The sequence below is a fragment of the Schistocerca nitens genome, chromosome 9 (assembly GCF_023898315.1).
Source record: "Schistocerca nitens isolate TAMUIC-IGC-003100 chromosome 9, iqSchNite1.1, whole genome shotgun sequence".
Taxonomy (NCBI): domain Eukaryota; kingdom Metazoa; phylum Arthropoda; class Insecta; order Orthoptera; family Acrididae; genus Schistocerca; species Schistocerca nitens.
Window position 1 is genome coordinate 213,739,796 of NC_064622.1, and position 15,631 is coordinate 213,755,426.

The following is a 15,631-nucleotide window of genomic DNA, read 5'->3' on the forward strand; positions in this document are numbered from 1 at the left end:
ATATGTTTAAGAGTAAATTAAAACAAATTTGAGCATTCTATCAGGTCTGAGGCTTTAGATATTGCAATTCTTATAAAACAAAACATCCATTAAGAAAAAAATACATATATATATTTTTTTTTCATAGAAAATATTAATATATTTTAATAGTATCATTTTTATCTTCAAATATGTATAATAAATAAACTTGCTGCAATAATTCATGATGCTATCTAAAAGAGTTTTTAAGATAAGCAATTTTAAAGTTTTGAATACAAATTAAATCTACCATTTCCGAAGGTTCAGAAAACGCAAAACATAAAAACTTTAAAAATTTATAAAAAAAAAACTATAAGAGATACAGGAAAAAAAATTTGCAGGTGTTGTCAGGATGGTATTAGAACCATTTGAGCCAAATTTAATGAAAATCTATGGAGGTGGGTGTAAAATTTTTTTTTTTATTGGGTGATTTGATATGGAATGACCCCAATGCGGTTTCCGAAAGCATCGTTCTGCAGTTGACCATCTTGTTGCTCTCTCCACTTATATCATGAACAATTTTCTCCGGAGACGCCAAACAGTAGCAATATTTTTTGATCTGGAGAGAGCATACGATACCTGTTGGTGGACAGGCATCCTCCGCACACTGTTCTCTTGGGGCTTTCGAGGTCAGCTGCCCCTTTTCCGTCGCGAATTTATGGCAGAGCGCACATTTAGAGTGTGGGTGAACACTACTCTCTCCCGTACTTTCTCCCAAGAAAACGGGGTACCCCAGGGCTCCGTGCTGAGTGTTGTACTGTTTGCCATTGCCATAAATCCAATTATGGATTGTCTTCTTCCTGATGTCTCGGGCTCCCTCTTTGTGGACGATTTTGCAATCTACTACAGCTCTCAATGGACCAGCCTTCTTGAACGACGTCTTCAAGGATGTCTCGATCGCCTCTACTCTTGGAGCATCGAAACAGGCTTCCGCTTTTCTCCCAGCAAGACCGTTTGTGTTAATTTTTGGCATCGTACAGAGTTTCCTCCACCTTCCTTACATCTAGGACCTGTCAACCTTCCGTTTTCGGACGTCGCTAAATTCTTGGGTCTTATGTTTGACAGAAAACTATGCTGGTCCTCCCACGTTTCCTATCTTTCGGCTCGCTGTCTGTGATCCCTCAACACCCTCCGTGTCCTGAATGGTACCTCCTGGGGAGCGGACCGAGTGGTCCTTCTCCGCCTCTATCACGCCTTAGTGCGCTCAAAATTGGACTATGGAAGTATAGTTTACTCCTCTGCTCGGCTGTCTATTCTTCAACATCTCGACTCTATCCATCACCGTGGATTACTTTTAGTGTCTGGAGCTTTTTACACTAGCCCTGTGGAAAGCCTTTATGCTGAGACTGCTGAACCTCCGCTGTCCAATCGGTGAGATGTCCTGAGTCGTTATGCTAGCCATCTGTCTTCCATTCCTGCTAATCCAGCCCACGACATTTTTTTTTGACGCCTCCTTGGATGTAGGGTATGCAGGCCGCCCTTCCTCCCTACCACCACCGGGAGTCCGTTTCCGTCAACTGCTCAATTCTCTTTCCTTCCGCTTTCCTAAAACTTTCTTGACAACGTGGGGTACAGCACCGCCTCGGCTGCGTTCCCGGACCTGCCTGCTCCGTGACCTTTGTCAGTTTCCCAGGGATGGTACCCCTTCTCTTGTTTATCGTTGGGCATTTGCTGCTGTATGTGCACAAATGAAGGAAGCCACATTTATTTACACTTATGGCTCAAAAACATCGTTTGGTGTAGGGAGTGCCTATATTGTTGGCGACACCCCAAATCGATTTCGGCTTCTTGACCAGTGTTTGGTTTATACTGCGGAGCTTTACGCTGTTCTCCAGGCTGTCCGATACATCAGTCGCCATCAGCGGATACAGTATGTTATCTGTTCAGATTCTCTCAGCTGTCTCCTCAGTCTCCAAGCTCTCTACCCTGTCCACCCTCTGGTCCACCGGATTCAGGACTGCCTCCACTTGCTCCACTTGGGGGGGGGCGTCTCTGTGGCGTTCCTCTGGATCCCAGGACACGTTGGTATCTGTGGAAATGAGGCGGCCGATATAGCGGCAGAGGCTGCAGTCTCTCTTCTTCAGCCAGCTATTCGCACGATTCCCTTCACTGATCTGCGGAGTGTTTTATGTCGCGTGTTGTTCTTTTATGGCACGCACATTGGTCGACACTTCCCAATAATAAATTGCGGGACGTGAAAGCTCTTCCCTGTGCTTGGACCTCTTCCTCCCGAACACGTCGTCGGGAGGAGGTAATTTTAACTAGACTCCGGATAGGGCACTGTCTTTTTAGCCATCGACATCTTTTAAGTGGCAATCCTCCCTCACTCTGTCCCCAGTGCTCTCAGCTGTGGACGGTAAGACACCTTTTACTTGAGTGCCCCTATTTTACTCCGTTACACGCCCGTCTACAGCTGTCGCCTGATATATCTTCCATTTTAGAAGATGACACATGCTCAGCCGATCGCGTTCTCGAGTTTATTAGTGCCAGTGAGATGACGTCAGTCATTTGAAGCTCTTTTTGGGGACAAAACCCCCTTCTATAGTGTTTTTTTTTTTAGCTTTCCTTCTGTTTTTAGTTTCTCCAATTTTTGAGTTTCGCTCCCATTGCTGCTGGTTTCCAGTTTCGTTTTTTTACCTTTTCCTAAGTCACAGACTGGGCGCTAATGACCGTAGCAGTTTTGCACCCTAAAACCATAACAAAAAAAAGACCTTTTAATACAGGGTGTCAAAGTATTTTGATTTCTTTTGCTCCAAAGAGGCACTTTTCTTGGATCAAGTTTCAGTCCGCCTTGTTGGAGACACTTAAGAACGGTCCTCAGTCTTTTTATATGTTGATCAAATGTCTCTGAGAACACTATAATGTCATCTAAATAACAAAGACACATCGTCCACTTCAGGTGACGTGGAAGATTATCCATCATCCATTCAAAAGTTGCTGGTGAATTACACAAACCAAACGGCATTACCTTAAACTCGTACAGGCCCTCAGGGGTGATGAATGCAGCTTTCTCACGATCAGCCTCATCTACTTCGATTTGCCAGTATCCCGAGTACATGTCCATGGTTGAGAGAAACTTAGCCCCCTTCAGACAATCTAGTGTATCATCAATTCGTGGAAGAGGGTAAATGTCCTTTTTAGTTATCTTATTAAGCTTCCTGTAATCAACACAAAAGCGCCAACTGCCAGCCTTCTTCCTGACGAGGACCACTGGTGATGACCGTGGGCTCTGCGAAGGCTGAATGATGTCATTCTTCATCATTTTCTCTACCTTGTTGCAAATTATTTGATGTTCGTTGCTGACACACGGAATGCTCTCTGCCTTATTGGCTGATGGTCTCCAGTGGTAATCCAGTGCTTCACCATTGATTTGTCTAATTTGCTCTTCACCTGTGGATTGAAGCATTAAGAGAACTCTTGAAGAATGGCAAGTAGCTTCTTCTGTTGTTCCTTAGTGAGATCTGGTGATAGTCGAGCTAGAAGATCTTGTCTCATAGTGGTAGCGCTAATTTTGCCCACAGACTCTGCACGGGAGGTTTCTATGATGCTCAGCTGTTCTTCACTTAACGGCTAAGCATTTGCCATGCACATGCGTCTTGGAAGGATCTGCGGTTCTCGGCAACAGTTAACTATGCAGAATTCTTCAAATCCATTCTTAAACGAGATGACAGAGGCTGGGATGACCAAGTTATTCTTCAGTGGTATGCTTTTCATACATTTCACTACAAAATCCATAAGTTGATGCATGGCCTGATGCGTGACGGTTACCTTTCTATCGCTGACTGCAGTAATGATCACTTCACCCAGCACACCCAGTCTCCACACACTCGGATGCACATCTTTCTGTCCACAGTATCTCACCTCATCTAGAATAATCTTCGAGTGGCCACAATCTGTAATTGCCTGAGAAACGTTCAAAAAGTCCCATCCGAGACTGATGTCATGACTACTCTTGTAAGACGATGAATTCTAAGGGCTGTGTATGGCCACTTATACCTACACGAATGACACATCTTCCTGTTGGTTTTACACATTTCCAATTAGCCACCTTCAGCAGAGATGTTATGTTGTCAACGAATACGGTTTTCTGCAACTGGCGACAATACTTCTCGAATGCCTGAATATGATGCTCCAGAGTCCACAAGAGCTTGGGCTGGTCGGCCATCCATGAAGATATCGACGTAGTTTCCTATCATTCTTGTAGTGATCGATGGCGGAGGATTTTTGTCTTCGGCGGCCTCACCTCCAAGGAAGGTTGCACCCTTTAGTTTCCCAGGTTGTGGCGGCTAGGTGATCGGCTGGAGCTTCTAAACAGCAATGGAGAACTAGATTGGCATGTTGGGGAGCATCCTCTCCAGCAGCTAGCTTGCGGCGATGGTGACCTACGTTATCCTGCACCCTTATCTTGTTCATCTTCATTGTCCCGGAGTTGGCGTTGGCTAAGATAGGTCTGCTGTCTTCTGGTGTGGGCATCATCAGATATCTGCCACCTTCCTCGACAATAGCACACCACATGTCCCGGTCGTCCGCAGTGGAAACATATTGGTTGGTTATCCTGGGTCCTCCAGGTGTCAGTCTTCCTTGGTGCCCAAACAGGTTCCTCATGTGGCATTGTAAGAATGTAACTCTGCCTGGGTTTCAACTTTTTCACCGTTTTAAAGGGAAATGAAGGACGAGAGATTGGGTTCAATGTCTGTTCCACTTCCTTCCTTATGACGTCTTGAAGCATCTCGGTTTTTCGCTCGCCGTGCAATCCAAATGCCTTCTGTACTTCCTTTCTCACTATCTGACGAAGAATACTTGGAAATCAGTTGCTTCCTCCATCATAGACATCAATACAACATTTGGAAGCCGTTCAAACTTCTTGCGTGTTATTCTTTTTTGATACATTGTCTCGATGTACTGGCACCATTTTATGAAGTCGTCTACTGCCGAAACCTCCTTCAGGAGTAGGGCTTGATACATGTCCTCAGCAACACCCTTCATGAGATGTACAACCTTATCTTCCTCCTTCATTCTAGGATCCACTATTTTACACAGCTCCATGACATCTTGAATGTATGATGCTGTAGTTTCTCCTGGACGCTGTGCCCTGGACTTTAATTTATCCTCAGCCTTGCACCTCCATCGTTGTGTGTCGCCGAAATACTTGGGCAATTCCACCTGGAATACTTCCCAGCTTGTGAACTTCTCGTCGTCGTTCTCATACCATTGCTTGGCAGTGCCCTCCAAGTAGAAAAATACGTTAGCCAAACACACGGTGTCATCCCATTTGTTAAATTTTGCTATACGCTCATATACCTTCAGCCACTTGTTTGGATCTTGGTCATCGTCACCAGAGAACGTGGGAAGGATGTCTCATGTGGTGGCACACAGTTGCTGTCATCGTAATGTCCTCTTCTTCTTCTGTCTCCGATAGATTGCGATCTGTTGAATATGGCTCAAACTCGGGTTTCTCGCCACATAAACGGCGGCTCTGTCGTGACCTGATGGGAGCCACTGTGTCGTCAATAATGTGCGCTATCACAAGTTCCAATACCCAGCGTCTCCACCAGAGTAATGTCATGTAGTAGGTGTAATTAGATGAATGATGAACACTAACTTCACTTAATGAAGGTTTATTCAGCATTTGCACACACAAGAGCGTGGAGCGAACTGCCTCTGGCCAGGACACATACAGTAAATATACAGCTACAGAATATTCCAGTACAATGATTCTTGATATTTATGGATGCTTCTAGAATGTACTCAAAATGAATATAAAAATTAAAAGTGTACAGTCCACATGAGTTTTGAACTCACAACCCTCCATACAACAGTTTAGTATCATAGCCACTACGCCAAAGTGCTACTCAGCGTCTTCTGCGACAATATAACACAACTCGTATCTTTCATATGTCGCCAGGGCAGATGATAAGTTTTGTCACATCTGCTATTTTCCAGACCTGGTGAAGAAGATGAAGAGTTGGAAGCTGATGCAAGATTAGATGAGTTCTCCACCTACTTCAAACGTGAATATGAACCAAAAGTTCTCATCACATTCTCTGATAATCCACTAACACGAACCCGTGTGTTTGGACGTGAACTGTGTCGCTGCATACCTAATGCGGTGAGTTGTACTTGTAATTGTAATATGATTCTAACACATCAAACTATGCAAAATTTTGCTAGAATTGTGAATAGGAAAGAGAACTGTGTTGCATTTGCACAGAAGCCACTTCTGAAAATTTTGTCTGTCATGAGATTCCCTCTCTTTGTGCTTCCTTTGATAGTTGTTTCTTCTTACTGCTCAGTGTCAGCATCAGAAACTGCACATCAAAATCCAATGACAGAGAGTGAGAACTGAAGCAGAATTTCCAAATAATACAAAAGGTTACAAATTACAAGTGAAATAATAAATATTTCAAATCTGGTAAATGGGAACACAAAGCACAGGGAATCAGTTTAAGTGCAACTGCATTCTCTCTGATCATGAGTAGTTCCTTTTAACTGCATAACTTTGTACATTGTAGATGATAGGATAGGAGTCACTCCATTTGTGTCTCTCTTCACACTCTTTAAAAGTATCCTGATTCTGCAAGACTGTCTGATTGTTCTGACACCTATTCTCATCCCATTTAAAAGAACATAAAACTCATTGAAGTCAACAGAGACAGAAACTACCTATATTGAATTAGGATAGATAAAAGGATGAGCTGTGGCCTTACTGAAGAAGTATGTTTAACCCAAATATAGATTGCTTGACAGGACTTTGCATCGCACTCGGTCCATATAGTCCAATGTCTGTAATGTTGCCATGTCACCCTGTCCAAATGGGGGGCCTCCTTTGTGATCCTCCTGTCAGCAAGCATATTACAGGTGCATTGCTCTAGCAGTGTAATTGCTGACATTCTGCTGACATTCAGAGATGGTGATAAGCAAAGAAAGCTTTTTATGATTTCATCCCAGGTACTGATGGTGTGGGGTGCGTTAGTCTTCTTCTTTCTAGATTTCAGCTACGTACATCAAGAAGACACTTACTAATAGATATTTTATATTGTTAACAAGTACTGGTTTTGGACATCCTCTGATCAGTTCAACTGTCTCATTAATGGAAATACAAACATGCTAGATGCACATAGAATTGTATTGTGCATCATGCTTACCTCAGTAGATATAAACGTGTCATGGAGAACTCTAGTAGTTTTTTAACTTCAGCCTTTACCTCACAATTTCACCAGCTTTATAATGTATATGTTATATACAACAACTCATAAATTTACAATATGTCATACAAATGCTCTTACACAGCATAGCCAGCTGTATATTACTGAGTGGTCTACAGCATCCAACAGTGCTTGAAAATGACAACATGTTGAAACTGTAATCACAATAAATAATGTTTTAACAACCAAAAGCGCAAACGATCCAGTTATCGTCAAACTAGTATTATTTGCATTTTTTTTCTTGCAACTATTCAGTTGATGAAGCTTCAGTTACCATTACAATAAATAGGTAGGTGGCATCAGTTTTTCTTTCTTTAATTGCATTCATTGTATAATATGTATGAGTTCAACACCATTCTTGACATTATGTTGAATGCTGCCTTCTTCCAGTAGTGGAGAATTCTCCTCTCCTGCAAATTGGTGTACATCACCATGTCAGATATGTATACTCCACCCATGTACTGGTTGTATTGGTGTATAATTTCTGGCTTCATTCCTATTTTTTTATGTTGGACTTGGAAATCACCAACACCAGCTTCAGTAGCCAATAAAAAGACAGGAGTTGGCTGCCGTTTTTACTCTCGCTATGCAAAAGCTAGTACCGAACCTGACCTACAACTCATCTTTTTCTTAGCTCTAAATTTCCTTTTATATTGGCCTGGTAAAAATTTTGTGCTTTTCCTTGCAGTGCCAGTAATGTAGGCACCTAATTTGAAAAGGCTGTTTACAAGTCATACAGACTAAAAATATTGTCTATGATAACCTTTGTGCAGACAATTATGTAAACACCATAACTTCTGAACAACACAGTATCCTAAGACACATCTTGCAATTTCATTCTTATGTTCTTGGCATCTTTGTAAGTACAAAACACAACACAAGAGTGTGGTATGAAGTCATTAGCACCATCTAACAGCGAATTTTTAAGGTAGTTGAAACTAAACGAAGTATTGACGAATTTGCACACGGGGAGTGTGTGGGTGTGAGATAGTTAACTTGACATTTGAAGTGTTAATGTACACAATGTGCTTTGGGCTCTGCAGCCACCTGCCCCAGGGCTAAAGCAACTGGGAGCTAACCTTCTCATGACGTTTTGTGTGTTTGTTAAACACGGAGCAGAGCACACACTTCAGCACTGCAACAGGGTCATTCACTGCTATAGATCACTTGGTATTCTCTTCGGAAAGGACAGCTGTCCTTTGGTGGAACAACAAATGCCAGTCTGTATTCAAGAACAGGTGGGAAGCTCTATGTAGATTCAGTGCCGGCCAAGTGCAGAGTGTCGTACAGCATTTTTAGTAGTCAGGGCCAGACTATTAGAAACAGCAAAAAGAGGTTGTGGCAACAGTGTCTGCCCACCATAAACTGTCCCAGTAACTGTTAAGCCATAGGGGAGACCATAAGGAGGATTTCTGGGAAAAGAGGGAGACCACAGTGACTGCTGTAATGAAGCATGGTAGTCTCAATCAACAAGCAAGACATTGCCCAGACAATGACAGCCTGTTTTGCCACATTTACCACCACTGACAGTCAGGATTCAGCTTTCTGTTACCTACAAGGTGTGTACTGAGAGTGGCAGTTGGTACCAGTTCCAGGACTGATTAATGCAACAGCTCCTTCTCCCTGTGGGAGCTGGATTCTGCATTATTTGTAGCTCATGAAACATCACCTACTGAAGATAGGGTCCATGATAGTATGTGACAACATGTCACAGGGCAGAGCAAAGAAACCCTCAACATTTTTAACCTTATTTGGATATCGGGACCCTTTTCTGACATATGGTGAGAGCAGTTTAAATTCCACTTTTAAAACTTTGGAAGGACCACACATACCAGCATAATTTTTGTTATGTTGCCGTCACTGTATGGAAAAGACCTTGGACCAGATGGTCAAGCATCGCCTTGTCTGGACCTTAAAATCAGGTAGCTCTCTAGTTGTTTTCAATGTGGGGTCAAGAGATATCACTCCACCTGCCCATCAAGGAAGTGGCTATACAGCAAGCATACCTGCACTGTTGTTACGTACTGGATACAGTTTTTGGAATCCAGAAGGCCTCCAGTACCACTTGGAGGCATATTATACTCAGACAGCTCAATGAATGCGGTTTTTGATGAGGTCTTCCCATCTGTATAAGTTTCTTCCTCTCACTGAGCTATTTTAGATAAATAAGTCGGTGACATCCTCACTGATTTCTTTGATCAGGAGAACATATGCAGACTGAAGCAGTGAATGAAACTTTGTACAAAGGCCGGCATTTGAACCCAGATCTATGCTTAATAGGCATATGTGCTGATCTCTACACCATGCTGGCACAATGGGTTTGCACAACTGCACAGAATGCCCTAGCACGTCTCCCACCTCAATCCAAATTCCAATCATGCCTCAGCTCACTTGGTGTAGCTCCTAAACTCGAACAGTGTCTCTGTCCTTTGTTCCTCCCTGTGCCTTGCAACAACTACTTGCCACTTGCAACTGACTATTCGATGGTGGGAGTAATCTAAGGAGAACAAGGGTCTTAATTTCTCCATCAAGAAGTCTTTGATGTGCTCTTCTTACCCAGTTATGTTAAGTTTTAAACTTGACTGAGTTACAGGTGAGGGCAGTTCTTAATTTTAAAGACACACCTTAAGGATCTGAAAAGGCAGTCCCTAAAAGCAGTCAATATTTTAAAAATGTCTCCAACACTATTCAGGGGTGGCAGATCTAACTTGTCTGCTCCAGTATTACGGGGCCTTCATGAATCTCGGTTTTTTAACATTTTGAATTGGCATCTTGTAAAGTTCTGTACATTGATGGCTCCAAACGAGGGGACTTACTTGGCTGTTCAGTAATGTTCCCTGAGCTTATCTTTAGGATCTGCCTTCCTTGTGAATGCAGTGTATTTACTGCAGAGCTCCATGAGATCCTGAAGACACCAGAGCAGATGAGGCATTTTCAGGGCAAATGTATTTTCCTCTGATCTGATTCCCTTAGTGCACTACAGTTGTTGCAGCACGTCTACCCTCAAGGGAAAGTTGCCTTGTTAATACACAACCAGCTGTATATCTTACAGCAGCAGGTGAAGCAGGTATCATTGCACTGGGTACTTGGGCACGTGAGAATTTGAGGAAATGAAAAAGCAGACAATGCCACCAAGGAGGCCTGCAGGGAACATGATGTTAAACAGTGTGTCCTTCTCAGCATGCTGTTGTTTCGCTGTGAGTTGGAAATCCGTGCAACTGTGGGAAGAAGGAGTGGTTGCTAATGAAGGACAGCAGGTGGTGAAGCCAACTATGTGGCTGTGTTGTTTCTGATGACAATTACTCTCATGGGATGAAGTGGCCCTGACCCACTTCTGAATTGGGCACTGTCCCTTAAAGCATGGCTTCCTCCTCCAGTGAGAGAACTCTGTGGTTTGGAGTGTCTGTGGTGTGCTAACCACTGTACGCCGAATTTTAACACAGTGCATTTTCCCTTTTATTCCAGTAATCAGCCAGCCCCAGCTATCTGTGATTTATTTTAATTCTTTCCACTGCTTTTTCCCTTTTGTTTGAAAGGTCTAGATCTGACAGTATGATTTTTGGGCATGTGCATGAGTTTGTAGGGTATTCTTTGTTTTTCTATGTGATTTGTGATGTGCTAATTTTATGATTCAACATTGTCTTGAGAAGCACAGTGTATAGACTATGGACGGAGGGAATAGCACAACTCTGCTTACATAAGAGTCAATCAAAGACTTAATTAAATATCTGCATTCCTACAAACTTTTTACAATGAAACTCGCTGTTTGAAAAGGGTATAAAGGCACAGAAAGAGGTGCCAAAAGTGCCTTGATACGTGAAAATTATTACTGGGCCAGTAGACAGTGCTCAGTCAATCGAGGCTACATAAGTAAACAGAGGACAGGGAATAAAGGAATAAAATGTGTAATTGAGAAGATGTACGTTAGAGACATGCTAATGATGGCACATGGTGGCAGATTAATTTAGCAGTGGTGTGGATGCATCAGTGGACCGAGTGTGATTGTAATTTCAAGTTGGCATTGTAATTCCATTTGATCTGATCATCATAACTAGTGAGCATCAAGATCATTACCTTTTTCTTTAACTAACTGACAGTCTTTTATCAAACCTTATGGTGCCTGCAGCACATAGTTAAACTGCCTCAACATAGCTTTTAAAAGGTAGGAATATGTAGTACCTGGAAACTGATTGAACCAGCCCGGAAAATGTATCTTGATAGGAGAAAACTCATGTTTCAGTGAGGCAGAGCTCTTGCCATGGGGGCTATTTAACAATTTGGGTTTCAAAGAATAAGGCTGCTCAGAGGGCAGTATCTTTCATAGCCAACCTAACTATGCTCATGTTCACACTTTTGGGCAGGTTGCTTAGGCTGGTATTTCACTATCATATTTCTTTGACAAAGATTTGATCAAAGATATGATCAAATATTCATTAAATCTGTTTGACAAAGATATGTGGCATGGTGCTAAAAAGGGGTATTACACTGTCACCATATTTTTGTCAAAGTTGTAGATGGCTGACAACAACAACTTGTTGTTATGCTCAGCTGTTGCGTGTACCACAGTTGCACTGTGTGTGCATTTGGAAAGGAAGCAGGGGGAAAAAAATAAATGTACGTGGGTGAAGCCGTGGGTTTTACGGCGAGACGATAAAAGCATTCAACAAAATTTGTTATGTGAGCTTCTAGTAGAGAACGTCAAGTTGTACATAAATTACTCAAGAATCGATGACATTTCAGTATTTGCTCAGTGCATTGTCTCGTCATATCACAAAGCACAATACTCACTTAAGAACTGCTATATCTGCAGAAGACAGGCTCACAGTAACACACTGATTTCTTGCTACAGCAGAGAGTTACTCTAGCTTACAACAGTACAGCACCAAATACCACAGTGCTCATTAACTAAAATAATAAATAATAGTCGGAAACGTGTGAAGCAATTTATAAAGCAGTAAGGACCAATATCTGAAAGTAAATAAATGCTCAATACACTTTGTGCAATAAGAACTATTTTTATTGTAGATCAAAGTAATAATTACATTTTGTGTCCCACAACTACAAATTTAATGGAAATGTATGAAGCTGATGAGGTGCTTTACAATGTGAGGCATTCTGAGTACAAAAATAGATTAAGAAGACTGGATATAAAAGCTACTCTCACGAGAAAGCAAAAGTTCATGATATTAACTTTTGATTTCTCGTGAGAGTAGTGTGAGCGGGGCCCTTAATTTTCTTTTTTATGTTGTCAGCAGTGCACCTGGGCCATATCTCATTGCTCTCTCCAGTCTTCTTAATCAATTTTTGTTCTCAGCGTGCCTCACATTGTAAAGCGCCTCATCAGCTTCATACATTTCTGTTAATTTTGTAGTTGACAGCACACATGAATTAAACTTCGCAGCCATCTTTACAAACACACTACTGGTGACAGAAAACTGCAGCGAAGCTAGCACTCCAAGTGGTAACATTTCACATTGCAGTGAACAAAAGACAAGCTACTTGTATGGTCATATCTACAGCGAGGCCCTAGATTTGATAATATTTATTTGATGACAGGCGAGATTTGACAAAGTTCCCTATTACACCATCAAATTTCTCTGACATAAATATTTCACATATCAACTTTGACAAGGAAATGTGATAGTGTAATACCAGCCTTAGTTGTGATGGGTTACCTAACACTGACTTCTTACAGCCAGAACTGCTTCTCTGGCACGTCTCTGGTATATTCATGTGCAGAGGACCTTTCAATCATGAAGGGCTCTCTTACAATTGAAAATGCGATGTTGATTAAAAATTACCAACTTCTGGCTTAATGGCAATTATGACTGACCAAACTTATGGACAATATCTCATTTGAGAGGATCACTACTGCCTCTTTGGCATCTCTTGTCTGCCCTTGCAATGCACACAAAACCTCCAGTAAAAACATTCTCAAAATTAATTAATATCATTTCTAGCTGTAAGGGCTTCTTAATTTCTAATTAATCTCATTCTGCTGTGACGATGATAATTTATCAGCCCTGGTGAGTGAATGATCACATGTGTGCCCGCCCATGACTTGTGGTAGGACAATGGCTTCAGTAGGAGGTGCCATACCATCAGGTCTGCTTGAGTGTACTTTACACACCAGCTCAAAACTTGCTGCTGGGCCACTTCCATTCCTTACAATTTTATAGAGAAACTAAATTGGAAAAATTGGTCAGTGTGGCTTGCACTGCAGTGTCAGTTAATGAAACAAGTGCCTATGGAGAGTGGATATTCAAGTTAAAGGCCTGACAAGACATGCAGTTTTAACTTGTCACAAAACGTAGTCCAGTCATCAGTTATGCTGAATTTCTACATAGTTTCATATTGCAGAAATAATGAGAAATTCACAAGACCTGAACCACCCATGAATGCTTGCTTAAGACACATATGTAAAATTCATTATTAAGTTACTGCAAAATGACATTGAGGCATTAGAATATGAAATATCAACTTCGAAGAAATAGAATGACACATTGATAAAAGAAAAATTTGTCCAGTGTGTGTAAAACCACCAAAGGACACTATGAAAATGTATGTTCAGTCTTTAAAAACAGTAACATGTCCTAAAAGCTTATGATGATGTCACGTGATAACTATGGCCAAACCATAAATTTCCACTTGGAAAGCAGTACTCTCAGAATAGAAAGTCAACATAGTACAAAAGTAGATCTTACAGTGACAAGAAATATGAAGTATTTAGGCATTATTTAAATGAAGATTCATGGGAGCAAATTTGTAGTCCAAGAAGCATATCTATAAAAATCAATATATTTCAACAAAAATAATAAATTTTTGAAAATGTAATGTAATTTAAAAGATAAAAAACCTACTTGCAAGGTGACAGCAGGAGAAAAAACATAAAAGTTAGAAAATGTGGAAGCTTTCAGAGCCAGTGGCTCCTCCTCCTGGCAGAAGGGTAGAAGGAGAAGTAAGAAGAGAGAAGGAAAGGGACTGACATGATTTTCCTAAAGGGGACATGGGCGTACCCAGCGAGGGGCAGCTATTAAAAGCAGTTTTTCACTGATTTACTGTTTTATTTAATAAGAAGTGCTGTATGTTGTCTCAATCCTTGTTTCGTGAGTCTAGTATGACCTAGTATTTAGCAATAGAACACAATGTGTCCCCCGGGTCCATATTGGCTCCTATCCTGTTTTTAATATATGTAAATGATTTCAAATAAAATGTCAGCACCAGTTACACTTTTTATTTTAAAAACCATGACTGATACGCCGTTGTGTGTCCTTTCAGGATATCTGACGTACAGTGTAGCTAATGAATAATGGCCTCAGTGGTTGAGACTGGTCACTGTCTGTAAAATAATAAGAAAAGTGCTACTAACACTGGCATTTGATTCAAAATCAATACTAAGGTTGTGAAACCCGTGTTAACATGCTCCACATGCTGGACAAGAAATTAATATGTAAATTGCAGATTACTGTAATCTTATTAACAGTATATATGAAAGAAATATTGAAAGAAAACATCAAAGCAGTAACGGAGAGAATATAGTAGAGTATTTGGAGGCAAATGATTTATTTATAAACTTGGAAAAAAACTGTTGCACTGAACATATCCACCACACAATAGAACACGAGCTAATTCCTACATTGTACTGAACAAACAGTCAATCTTCAAAACACATTGTAAAAATTTCTAGATATATACACTCCTGGAAATGGAAAAAAGAACACATTGACACCGGTGTGTCAGACCCACCATACTTGCTCCGGACACTGCGAGAGGGCTGTACAAGCAATGATCACACGCACGGCACAGCGGACACACCAGGAACCGCGGTGTTGGCCGTCGAATGGCGCTAGCTGCGCAGCATTTGTGCACCGCCGCCGTCAGTGTCAGCCAGTTTGCCGTGGCATACGGAGCTCCATCGCAGTCTTTAACACTGGTAGCATGCCGCGACAGCGTGGACGTGAACCGTATCTGCAGTTGACGGACTTTGAGCGAGGGCGTATAGTGGGCATGCGGGAGGCCGGGTGGACGTACCGCCGAATTGCTCAACACGTGGGGCGTGAGGTCTCCACAGTACATCGATGTTGTTGCCAGTGGTCGGCGGAAGGTGCACGTGCCCGTCGACCTGGGACCGGACCGCAGCGACGCACGGATGCACGCCAAGACCGTAGGATCCTACGCAGTGCCGTAGGGGACCGCACTGCCACTTCCCAGCAAATTAGGGACACTGTTGCTCCTGGGGTATCGGCGAGGACCATTCGCAACCGTCTCCATGAAGCTGGGCTACGGTCCCGCACACCGTTAGGCCGTCTTCCGCTCACGCCCCAACATCATGCAGCCCGCCTCCAGTGGTGTCGCGACAGGCGTGAATGGAGGGACGAATGGAGACGTGTCATCTTCAGCGATGAGAG

At 42.1% G+C, this 15,631-nt stretch overlaps 1 protein-coding gene across 3 annotated transcripts in view; it reads left to right on the forward strand.

Moving 5' to 3' along the window:
• LOC126203408 (probable ribosome production factor 1) overlaps window positions 1-15,631 on the forward strand; it is a 118,736-nt gene that overhangs the window by 89,989 nt on the left and 13,116 nt on the right. For all 3 annotated transcript variants that reach the window (XM_049937712.1, XM_049937713.1, XM_049937714.1), the window contains exon 3: window positions 5,962-6,127. In XM_049937712.1, coding sequence (XP_049793669.1) covers window positions 5,962-6,127 — 166 coding nt within the window. The remainder of the gene's footprint in view (window positions 1-5,961; window positions 6,128-15,631) is intronic.